We start from the raw sequence: 12,915 nt of genomic DNA on the forward strand, positions 1-12,915 counted from the left end.
AGGCTTTTGCGGCTCCAGACGGATTTGTTATTGTTTTTTTTGGTCCAATATGGCTCTTTCAACATTTTGAGTTGCCGACCCCTGGGCTAGAACCATGGAAGAACCTGGGCTAGAACCATGGAAGTACCTGGGCTAGAACCATGGAAGAACCTGGGCTAGAACCATGGAAGTACCTGGGCTAGAACCATGGAAGTACCTGGGCTAGAACCATGGAAGAACCTGGGCTAGAACCATGGAAGTACCTGGGCTAGAACCATGGAAGTAAGTTACATTTCTGAGTGATACCACTTAGAAAATGTGTGCTCACGCAAGAGTCAGATCTGCCCAGCAGGACATCAGGTCATCATCATCATCACGGGTTGGAGCTATAAGTGACTAATAACTACCAGTCTAATAACTACCACTATAATAATGAGCATTATCATAACTACCACTACAACCACCAGTCTAATAACTACCACTGTAACTACCAGTATAACTACCACTGTAATAACTACCGCTACAATAACTACCACTATAACTACCACTATAATAACTACTGGTCTAATAACTACCTGTACAATTACCAGTATAATAACTACCACTATAATAATGAGTACCATCATAACTACCACTATAACTACCAGTCTAATAACTACCACTGTAACTACCAGTATAACTACCACTGTAATAACTACCGCTACAATAACTACCGCTATAACTACCACTATAATAACTACTGGTCTAATAACTACCTGTACAATTACCAGTATAATAACTACCACTATAATAATGAGTACCATCATAACTACCACTATAACTACCAGTCTAATAACTACCACTGTAACTACCAGTATAACTACCACTGTAATAACTACCGCTACAATAACTACTGCTATAACTACCACTATAATAACTACTGGTCTAATAACTACCTGTACAATTACCAGTATAATAACTACCACTATAATAATGAGTACCATCATAACTACCACTATAACTACCAGTCTAATAACTACCAGTGTAACTACCACTGTAGTTAACTATGCTCTGTGCTCTGTCTTGTTTTCTTTAATAATAACTTGTGCATTTGTGGAGTCCAACAGCTGCAGACCTACCTGTGTCGTGGGAGTTCAGCACCTCCAAGGCATGCATCATGGCACTAGCAAACACATTAGCATCCTCCTTGCTGCCAAAGTTCAGGCCATAGACCTGCCGAGCATCTCGCCACTGGTGAAAGGTCAAAGTAGCCTGGTTGTACTTCAGCCCCTTTGGAATGGCACAGTTTATCACCACCTAGAGATGGAGTAAAAACCTCTAGATTAGAGAGAGGAGAGGAGAGGAGAGGAGAGGAGAGGAGAGGAGAGGAGAGGAGAGGAGAGGAGAGGAGAGGAGAGGAGAGGAGAGGAGAGGAGAGGAGAGGAGAGGAGATGAGACGAGTGGAGGGGGGAGGAGAGGAGAGGAGAGGAGAGGAGAGGAGAGGAGAGGAGAGGAGAGGAGATGAGACGAGACGAGTGGAGGGGGGAGGAGAGGAGAGGAGAGGAGAGGAGAGGAGAGGAGAGGAGAGGAGAGGAGAGGAGAGGAGAGGAGAGGAGAGGAGAGGAGGAGCTCCATGTTGGGGCTATTTCAGTGTTTTTCTGCGAGCACCAGAGCCAGGACAGACAGACACTGTTCAATGTGCCAGCATCATAATTCAACATCTCATTCAAAGCTGTTTTATCTTAATTTGTTTTCTATATGTCTTTTTCTATATGCACCATCTCAAGGCATGGGCGCGGCTGCTGAAGGGGGCCTTGTCCCGTGTCCCCTGGCCTTTGGCCTCTGGCCCCTGAGCTGCAGTTCCATCTGCAGGCTCCGTTCCAATCATTTACCTGATGGTCTTGGATCTTGCGCCCCACCACGCGAAAGGCGTTGTTGCCAGTGTGATGGTAGATGTGAACTCTGCTGAAGCCTGTGGAGCCTCCAGCTGGGACCCACTTCTTGTTGGCATCATCATAGACCATGACAGCAGCCCGAGCCTGGCAGATGCTCTGTTCACTGTGGAGACACACAGCATTCGTTCACAGGAGGCCACGCAGCATAGCCTCCATAGTTTACTAGCACACACACTCATACACACACCACCAGACACTTGGTTTACAGCCCCCTATGTCCCAGAGAGGTCCTGCTCAGGTTTGTTCCTGTTCAACGGGACCTTTGCCATTGCTGCTTCACTCAGTACATTTACATGCACAGTTTAATCCATAATAATGGGATTTTCCTTGTCCCAGTTTACATCCAACAGAGAAAATAACCAATGGGAGGACATCACCATCACCATGCTACCCTATCCAGCACTGCCGCTCGGCTCACGTTCCTGGACACCAGATCACATCGATGGCTCAGAGCAGCTCAGCTACGTTGACATTTGGTTCCATCGGGCTGCTCTGGTACGTTACAAGTTCACTGCCCACCAAAATTCCTCAATCCTATTGAGGATTTTGTTTCTGCCTGAAGATGGAAGGACTGAAACCCACAAACACGTAAAGCCCTTCTGTGGGGATATAGCTGTCGATGCTATTCAGGGCCACAGTCGCCATGCTAGGCCGTAGTTCCCCTTCTGATTGGCCAGGTAAAAGGTGCTGTGGCCTGACCCGGACAGAAGAGAGGACGCAGCACAGACAGGAAATGCTTCTGTTGTTCTGCATGCATACTGACTGTGTTTGTTGGGATAAAGGCTGCTTTTGTGGGAAAAATTAAATGGATGTTACTGTGTATTTGGGTGTTGTGAGTATAAACCATATTCTATCACATGTTACAGCACCCTTATGGAGGTCCTGTCTGTAGGAAGTGTAACACTGAACAAAAAAGGCTGAAGTCCTGAGGATAAATGGAGGAGATGTGTTTTCCACTCACACAATATTGATTTAGATTTCCCATAACAGGATGTTTGGGTGTCACGTTGTGGAAAATCTAAATCAATGGTGAGTGAAGTGACTTAAGCACAGAAAAAAGGCAAAAATCCCTTTGGCTCAAATCATTTTTTCTTGAAATAAAGCAAAGCTCAACATTAGAGGAAAAGAGGAAAACTAGTTAGAAATGTCTGTTCACAGTGGAACATGAAACCTGAGGCTTCACGCCCCCTCAGAAGAGCGCTGCAGATCGGGTAGTGATCTGGTTACTGGTTACCATCAGTGAAGTGACACCATCACACAGGATGGTGATGGAACTGCAATCCTGCTGCTTGGGGCACAATTTTGTGTGTAATTACATTGTTATATAAGCAGTCGACCCACCGGCTAAAAATAGAAACAACAACAACGGGAAGGCAAATCTGGTTCTGTCAGCCCAACACCAGCCAGCAGTTATACTTAGTAACAGCAGCTTCTGCTGCACGTACGGAACAACTGAAACCCGCACGTCTGCGTACTGGGAGGAATGGTGGGCGTCCCCCTTCTGACCACCTGAACTGGGGATTCAGTGAATGAGGCCCAAAGAGTCTCAGCGCGTTCACGCCATCGTTAACAGCCTCGGGAGGAAACGTGTGCTGGAAATGTGGCGATCTTGTGTAAATGTATCCTGCTGAAGGTTCCCTGTCTCCACTGCTGCTTCCTGGCCAGATCACTCTAGTAAAATTAGGTTTTTCGAGGTTGAACAAAGGTGATTTCCCCCATGGGTGAGATTGTGGACTGTGGGGTGATGGGGTGGGGGTCCCTAAAGAAAGGCCCAGTGAGGAGCCAAAGGCCCGCTGCATCACGTGCTCCCACGTGTGCAGGCTTCGCGGTGTTAACGGGGCGCCTGGCAGGGACCCCACTTACACTCATTCACAGGCTGCACAGAGAAAGCTTTCATCACAGCGGAAGAGCATTTATTCGCCTGCTTATCTCACACCTCATGTGTAACCATGGAAACCAAATGTGTCAGCTTGTTTCCACACAGTAGCACCCTTGGAAAACCAACTTTAGCTTGGCTGAGAATGACAAGCTGTCCTTGAGAACACATGAGAACCAAAGAATTAACAAAGACAATGTTTCAGACTAGGGGCCTTGGACTGCTGTAGGTAGCAAAGCTGTACCTACTTAGGTGAGGTGCCCCCGTCAGCGGCCCTGGCCGGCCAGTGTGAGGTCAATCACAAACGGGGATAAACGCACACATGGACGAGCTCTTCCTTCATCTACACTGAGCCACAGACAGCTTGATGCGCTGTTGGAGGAACGGGGTTGGCCGAGGCTACCGCACCGCCTCACAATGCTCAGCCCGGCCAAGCTGCCTGGAACAGTTTTAAACCCGGGACTAGAGACTTTAGTGAAAGGAAATGCAGGCCCCACAGACAGGGCGGCCCACAGATACACGTCTGTACACCCGTGCCACTAAGCACATTCACAAATACAGCGTAAATTCATAATGTGCTGTCGTATTAATGTGTCTTTAATGAAGTCTGCTTGTATAATGTGAGTTATTGTGCCTAGAGTACATTAAAATACTGTTACATTGGTTAAACTGTATGTGCAGATGTTTTAGGTGTTGTGTTTTTAGATGTTAAGTACACCTGAGAACCTATTTTTTAGCTGAAATACCCTGAGGAGCAGCACCATAACCCTAACCCTAACCCTAACCCTAAGATGTGTGGAGACATTTAAGCTGTTACAATGCTTTCTGGGAACAATTAACTAAAGAGTTACAAAGAGTTACGCGCTTGTCCCAGACATCCTTCTATCTAAAGAGGTTTATGATAGACGGAGTCCATCATGTGTACTACTAGCTCATACTAGCGTGCATGAGGAAGTGCTGGATGTGTATCGGGCTTCCACAGCCTCATCAGCTTTCTCCTGCAGCAGAGGAAGACTCTCTTTGAGAAACCCAGCAGGCACCAGAGGGCTGCAAAGCCTGCGTGTTGGCAGCGGCAACCGCAATCCTGCTTCCACAGCACGGTATCTAGGCAACAGGCTCCCCACTCAAGAGTTCACAATAGCAGAAGATTCCAGATGAAGATCACAGCGGCAGTATCACTCAAACCCAGCTCAACAGCTCTTCAGCCCTCTCCAACCTTCACGAGGAGAGCCTTAATAAGAGAGGCTGTCTTAAAGGATTATTCCAGACCCTTATCCTTTTGGATTTTAGGATATCGCAACAAAGCAAACCTTTATTTCTTGGCATAATCTTTATGGCTTTAAGAGGTTATCAGTGTTGACATCACACACAGTCCTCCTCACAGCATCTCTACACACAACAATGGTGGACGAAGGAAATGTTGGAGGTAACAATACAAAAGCTACCGAGGTTCAACAAGATGCAGTTCAACTACCAGCAAGTAGTTGAAGCCAACGGTGGCCAACGTCCTCACATATGGAGCGTTGAAGCCTTCAAACCTGCACCCACCACATTCTTCCATCCCTCTTATACATGAAACATAAATGACCAAGTGGAGCACATAGAACTCCTTTATCAAAGATCTGTGTGGGTACGAGTATGTTACATGTTACACACACGCACACACACACACGCACACACACACACACACACACACACACACACACACACTCTGAGTGACTGGGGGCGGGGCTAAACCAAATGAGCATGGAGATTGAAGGCAATAAAACCCGCGGATGCTTGGATTCTACGGGCAAAAACAGTGACACTACAGGTTAGTTAGCTAGTTAGTTAGCTATTAAGTCAACTGCCTCCATTAGGCTGATTCTGAACAAACTGGTTTTCCACCTGAATGGCTCCAACACATTTGTAGTCGATGAAACTTTAACACAACGGTTCCTATTTGACCATTTCATTGTGACATTTTAGGAGAAGCTGAGCCTCTGTAGTCTTCCAGGCTAAATACTGAGCACATTTTTAAATAAAAGTTAACACGAGTCTCCTTCACCAGCCAATCCAAGAAAATGGATTCAGGGACATCACGTCTTCTACTCTAATACCGACCACACAAGCATGCATAGGCACATAATTTCAAGCAAAGCAGAGAAATAAAATCAGAATTTTGTGAGTCCACAATCACTCTGTAAAAGGTGACTTGTTGTTAAATTCACGATAGTTGCCCTGGTCCAGGTTTTGGCACCCAGTCCGATGATAAACACCGTCCTGCTGATGCAGTTGGCAGTGCTGATTCAAGTGAGAGTACACTAAAGTGAGTAACATTTAAAATAGTCCCACAATAACAACATTTTCCAGTTTAAGGGTATCCTGTCCAGAAGTGGACAGAGGTGGACAACAAGGAGAGCTTTGCGAAAAGGCTGGGTATTCTGTGTCAGACAGGTGTTCCAGAAGAGCAGGGACCATTCCAGCCCCTCCGTGGGACACATCAAAACGTTGCCGTGACGGCTTGTGTTGCTGAGCCACAACAATGATGTCATTGTTGCTGGGTGAGCTACAACAGGTGGCACACAGGCAGACGCTAAGCTAATTCTGTAGCTTCATAACGATACCATGTATCTGGGGGTTTCTTTGGAAGAAAATCCCAAACAAACGGTGTCACTGCTGGGAATTGAAGAGCGGCAGATATTCACAGGCCTCACGTTTGAACGGGCACCGTAGGTGTTGCCATGAGAAGGTACGCTGAAGAAGACCCACACACCTCCACTCACCTGCTCTGTCTCTTCTCATTCACCTCAAATGTTGCATCTCCCAGACTTGATAAAGACAAAGCTATTGTCCCCAGGGTTGTGCGTTGGACTACAGCTCTACTCTAATGTCTCCTGGCACCACTGGATTGCAATCCCATACCAGAAAGTCCACCTTGATGCAGGTGTGAACCACCCTAGTCATCAAAAGGCTTCCATAGAGCAGAGGTCTACAACCACTAACCCAGACACTGCTTCCTCCTGAAAACTGGACGAAACTTACGAGTCACGAGTCATCTTTTTCTGGGTGTGGACGAATCCTGCTGCTGAACGTCTTTAGTCCGTCTCTTCTTCAGTCAGACTAACACGTCTACCGTCAGAAGCTCGGTCGCTCTTGGCTTGATAGGCTCGACTGAGAAGCTGACTCCAGGGGGGTGGGACTGACCAACATTAGGACGGACAGTGACAGTGGACACCAAACCCGACATCCACCTCACTGGAGCCAGGACTAAAAATAGAGCAGCTGTGTGGGGGTGTTGGAGGTCACTGAGGAGGAGCCCCCCTGAGGAATGTGAGCCTGTTCAAAAATGTATACGTGCACACACCAGGCTGGTTTTCTACATTCATTTCACACACACGACATTCACAGAATATAAACTAAAATAACAACGGAGACATTGTGTCTCGTCTTCATCGGCGTCGCTCCTTCAGCCTTCAGCTCGGAGGAGGTGAGCCGGTGGCATCATGGAGCAGTGGTGGAGCTGCACATGGTTGAGGAGGAACCTGGGCTCCTTCCTCTGCCTGTCAGTCCCAGCTGACCTGCAGACGGTCTCACATGATCCTGAGGAATCTCTGCCTAACTTGGGAATTCCTCTTCCCCTCAGTGATTGTGAACTGGCCGAGCCCTGATGCAGCACAGCGGGTCCAGATCCTGCTGTTCCCTTTAGCCAGGAGCATGTTGTCATGGTGACATGATGCCAGATGTAGACTAGCAAGTTCTTTCTAAATTGTTCAATCCCTACACGGAACCACTGTGGCGTGCTGAGCTGCTATTTGGCAAAGTTGAGACGTGCAGCCATGTTCTCAGCGTCAGCGGGGGCTTCCTTGGTGGTGTCCTGCTATCCACAGCCGTGTTTTAGTGCAGCCTGATGAACATAAACGCTGGCCAGGTCCAGTCACGTCTTCACATCTGTTTCAGCGTTGTGTGTTTAGCTCACTGAAGACTCATTTGGACCACCGGGGCCCACGTGCTGGTCCCATAGTGTCGTAGACCCTAAACTCAACCTTTGCTCATATTCATTATGTTGCTCTCAATTTTAAGTTGTTTCCAAAATCAAATATAAACTATCAAATACAGAATATTGGAAGGATATGATTATTTATTATATAAAGCTAAGAACTTGGTCTTACGGGTATTTGTCTGTTAACCTCTGGGGTCGTAACAACCATCTGGATAAAAATATTGCTTTATAGGCGGCCTGGTTCATACAGGGCGACCGTGTCTTGAAGGTTGCGAACATAACATGCTTGTGCGCACGCGTGACCGCGCTCAAGCCCACCTCTTTTAACCTCGTCATACAGGGCGACTCGCACACAGTCGCCCTCACAACAGTCAAAAAATCCCCTCTTGAGCGGGAAACTCAGTTTCAGATCACAATGATTAAAAATCACTGCAATGCCCGTGAGACGCTCAGACAGAGGCTGGGAGATTCATGTTCTGGTCACATGACTTTCTCCCCAGCCGCATATGTAGGTTAGAGGCTTCAGGGAAGATGCACCCTGGAGGTCAAAGATCAAACACATCTGCCATGTTTAGCACTATGGCAGGAGTACGGCATAGATGCTGTTGCAGATTACTCAAAAGCAAAAACACAAAATGCCTCAGAAACCAGCTTCGCTATAACGTAGGGCCGCATACATGTCTGCATATATTCAATCATATCTTTCACTACATTGATGCACCTACTACAGTACCACCCAAATCAGCATTACAGGAGAACAATGAAGTTACTCACCTAAACATTTATACATTATTATATGCACTTTATACGCTACACTGAGTACTCTCGTCAATTCTGACGGCCTTAATATATACATCTACATACATCTGTCTGGGCTCCCAAGCCTCACACATTCAGAGTGGGACAAACATTTTCACACCCTCACCCACCTCACCTGCTATTGCTCTCCTACACGTTTACTGTTGAGATGCAGTGGAACATGTAGCTATACTCTCTGGGCATCATGGGGCTTGAGACGCCCCTGTCAACAAGGTTTTGGCAAAGGTTTGTGGATGGAGGTTTTAGACCTATGCCTAGCATTAGCTAGCAGTCAAGCTTAATGCTCAGTCAAAATGCCCCTGTACAGGAGTTTAAGGACCCACAAGATCTTGCTGTTGATGTTGGCTACTGGTTCAGAGGCAGCACCAAGCATGAAGGACCCTTGCTGGGTTTGGTGTTAGGGTCCAGGGTTCCGGGTTCCGGGTTGTTTTTTCCTGCAGGGGGCGTGGTAGAGCCATGCTCCTGTCACAGACTGACGCACCTGCAGTCTATCTGTAATCTAGCCAACTATTTAAGGACTGGACTCCTGCCTACCAGTGTCGGAGTATTTTGGTGTTTTGGTGACTTTGTTGTGTTGGTATTTTTGGAATTTTCTAGTGAATTTTGTATCTTGTGTATGGTACATTTCCCTGCTCGTTTGAGGTGTCCAAGGTTTGAACTTGTGCTTCCCAGCAGTCCAGGAGGACCGGCGTTTTTGTGTTTGTTGAATTAAACCTGGTTTTGGACTTTTAATCACTGCGTTCTTGTCTGCTTTCGGGTCCTGTTAAAACCCAGGCTGTAACACTTGGGTTTGAACCAGTACCAGTCATAGCTTCCGGTACAGAGCTAAGTGCAGAAGGCTTTGGTTTCAGTGAATTATCAAACAAACTAAATTTTACACCATCAAGACGTTTGGGGCCGATCACCAAATTAGTGAGTTGAAATAAACCGAGAACCCATCACGTGAGGGAGCAATGTGTCTGAATAGGTCCATTTAATAACCTCTTTATTGACTATATACCCTTGGGTTTCCGTTACCCAGAACAAAAAAATATTCTTAAGCCATTTTTTTTGCCAATGTTGGACAATATTTGACCCAAATTGACTGAGATAAAAAGGTTGACCATCAATCCATTTCACCACTGGCTGGATGTAAGTTCACACAGGACAAACCAAAATAACTTAAGACAAAAATAATGGAAAAAACAACTTGACTTACTATAATTAAATTAATGCAATGCAAACAGCTTTACATCATTCCACAGCACCAATACTTTGGTTTGTATCCATCTTCAAGATTAAAACCCTTATATACATATGTATATATACGTGTGCGTGTGTGTGTGTGTGTGTGTGGAGAGAATATCTCTAGCCTGATGGATCCAGTATGTTGAGATGTTCTCCTCCTTTAAAGCTTTAAAAGCATCCAAGCAGCCAGTACAATAGCAGAGTTTTCATGGCTGAGGCACCTTAGCGTGACATAAACAAGCGACACATGACACAGCACACACGTGTCATGAGATGATGGACGTTTCCCTGCCTGTAGGAACAGCAGCGCTAACCTTCTGACACCTGATAATATACTATATACAGTAGATTAATATTGGACTATAGTTGCAATACTTTGCAGAAATAAATCAGAGTTGAACAAAGTGCAGCTTCAGGTGATAAAGCCTCTTCTGTGCTCCCATGTGCCAACACGGACCATCTGTGGAGTTGCAATAAACAAGATGACTGAGCTCACGTCCATTAGCAGGTGCTGCTGGTCCGAGCATCACTGAGCATCGGACGATGTCCAAACTGTTGCTGCCTTGCTACGTTAGAAAAGGCTGGACAGATCAGGAGGCTGCAGCCTGCTGACGCTCCTCAACCTGCCTCAAGCACACTTCCTCTGCTGGATATGTCTGCTGTGGAGGGGTAGAGCCTTTCTGCGCCTGGGCAACTGCAGAAATAGATCTACGTGTGAAATTACACCCAGGGGCTCCTGTTTCCAGCGGGGGGTGGGGGTGGGGGGTGTGAAGGGCTGTGACATCACCGTGATAGCACACATTTAGTTACATATCTCAAATAAGTGTCCTGCTATCAGCCGTCCACGCCACACAGTAGCTGAACTATCTGTCAGCATCAAACCACGTGGGCCGGGGAGGAGGAGGAGGAGGAGGAGGAGGAGGAGGAGGAGGAGGAGGAGGAGGAGGAGGCCTCAAGGCTGAGACTGTCCTGAGGAACTCACCTGAGCACAGCCACGCTGCTGGCAGGTGACGTGTGATCATGTTTCCCCTCCCTAGCGAGGCCGTGCTGGGACAATGAGCAGCCTTGCCTTTCTCTTCCAAGAGAAGCTCCCTTCAACATTTCTCCTGGTAAATGAGTCCACAGCCTTCAAACAAACACGGTTCTGCTGAGACAAACTCAGCACACAGCCCGGGGAGAACGGGTCGCATCACAGAACAGCTGACAGAGGGACTTCCGACTGCTCGAGCATTTCCCACAACTAGAAAAGTCTTTATTTTAAGCATTTGCTTCCAAAAAGAAGGCTCCTTCCCAACAAGGTAGGAGCCTCCCTCATAGCTGCTGCCATATTTAGACTGATTTTCAGAGCGTTAGCGGCATGAAACGGCAGCAGCAGAGGAGTGTGGACAGGCCGGCGTGCCGCCTGACACGCTGCAGGCAAAGTGACCGCCGTTATCAGCTGTCCTGCATCATCACGGCTCAGGAATGTGTTCTAGCTGGATCTGGGTAAAACTGCTGCCCCACACATGGCTGACCCATCAAAACCAGAACCAACACCAAAGAAAGAACCGGCACCAGGCACCCAGCCAACAGATGGGTGAACAACCCATCTGCAGATGTTAAGAACCAAAGAACAAGCTCTACACCACAAGAAGAACAAAATAAACATTATGACATGATCAATCTTGGTAATTACACAGACCACAAAGAAGAAACTCCCGTCTTAATGCAGGCTTAATCCAGGTCTCCATAGCAACTGGATTAACCCCTGTTGGCATCAGACAATATCAAATTCATCCGGTATTTTGACAGTTTTGGACACATGTGGAGGACTAGGAGGGCAGCTAATGTAGACGTGATGGCTGGACACCAACTGGGCCAGAAACAGACAACTGCAAGAGCCCAACACCTGAGACTGTCAATCAGGGGGACAACAAGGGAGGCAGGGGGTGAAGAGAAGGCTGAAAACCTGAGAGACAGACAGACAGACAGAGGGAGAGGGGGGAGACAGACAGAGAAGGGGGGAGAGACAGACAGAGAAAGGGGGGAGAGACAGAGGGAGAGAGAGAGACAGGGGGATAGAGAGACAGAGAGGGGGGGACAGAGAGAGGGGGAGAGAGGGAGAGAGACAGAGAGAGGGGGAGAGAGGGAGAGAGACAGGGGGAAAGAGGGAGAGAGACAGGGGGAGAGACATACAGGGAGACAGGGAGAGAGAGGGGTTCAGCTATAGAAGCAGCTCCAGCTCCACTGTGGACTCAAACAGCTGGACTCAATTATAGGCTAGATCACAGGGAGAGTTGATCCATCACATAACTGAACACACAGTCATCACAGCCCAGGCAACACACACACACACACACACACACACACACACACGCACACACACACACACACGCACACTGGAGCAAACACGTTGTACAAAACAGAAATGTCCATGACTAGAAAGAGTGACAACATGATTAGCATGTTACACAACACACACACACACACACACACACACACACACACACACACACACACACACACACACACACACACACACCAGACATGTTTGAAGAGCAAAGAGACCGTTAGGAGGATGTCTGCATAATCCCAAATATTTAGTAGCGGTTCAATGCAGTAGAGGCTCTCTCTCCCTCTGTCTGCCTGTCTGTCTGCCTGTCTGTCTCCCTCTCTGTCTGTCTGCCTGTCTGTCTGCCTGTCTGTCTCCCTCTCTGTCTGTCTGTCTGCCTGCCTCTTGTGCGCCATTCCGAGCCCCGCACGGCCCGACCGCAGCAGCAACTGCGGTAGCGGCGTCGCTGCTCTGTGCGTGACATCATGTCAACATGTTGAGCTAGCCTGTCAGCGTTGTCTTGCGTTAAACGCGGGAACAGATTCTCACCTCATGACAAAAGTGTCGTCGGGACCAAACCGGCGAACGCTACTTCAGGCTTCGATGTCGATTCGATTTTTTGGGGCTTCTCCCAAAACTTCGGTCGAGGGTTGGGCGAGAAGATGAATGAGCGCAGCTCCGTCCAGACAATCCGCTGAAACCCACAAAAGAAAAGGATGTAAAACGACGAAAGCGTGGCTTTCTACGCGGTATGGAGCATCGTGGATGAGCGGTGGCCGGCGACTCA

At 47.6% G+C, this 12,915-nt stretch overlaps 1 protein-coding gene across 3 annotated transcripts in view; it reads right to left on the bottom strand.

Moving 5' to 3' along the window:
* enah (ENAH actin regulator) overlaps positions 1 to 12,915 on the bottom strand; it is a 34,765-nt gene that overhangs the window by 21,059 nt on the left and 791 nt on the right. Inside the window, exons 1-3 of one of the 3 annotated variants that reach the window (XM_029849339.1) lie at positions 6,814 to 7,016; positions 1,851 to 2,016; positions 1,098 to 1,275 (exon numbers count right to left, since the gene is read on the bottom strand). In XM_029849339.1, coding sequence (XP_029705199.1) covers positions 1,098 to 1,275; positions 1,851 to 2,016; positions 6,814 to 6,827 — 358 coding nt within the window. In that variant the 5' untranslated portion in view covers positions 6,828 to 7,016. Of the gene's footprint in view, positions 1 to 1,097; positions 1,276 to 1,850; positions 2,017 to 6,813; positions 7,021 to 12,677; positions 12,823 to 12,915 lie in introns of those variants that run through there. The other 2 variants (XM_011618636.2, XM_029849340.1) reach the window with 2 other exon arrangements.

Source organism: Takifugu rubripes, chromosome 16, assembly GCF_901000725.2.
Source record: "Takifugu rubripes chromosome 16, fTakRub1.2, whole genome shotgun sequence".
NCBI classification, from domain to species: Eukaryota; Metazoa; Chordata; class Actinopteri; order Tetraodontiformes; family Tetraodontidae; genus Takifugu; species Takifugu rubripes.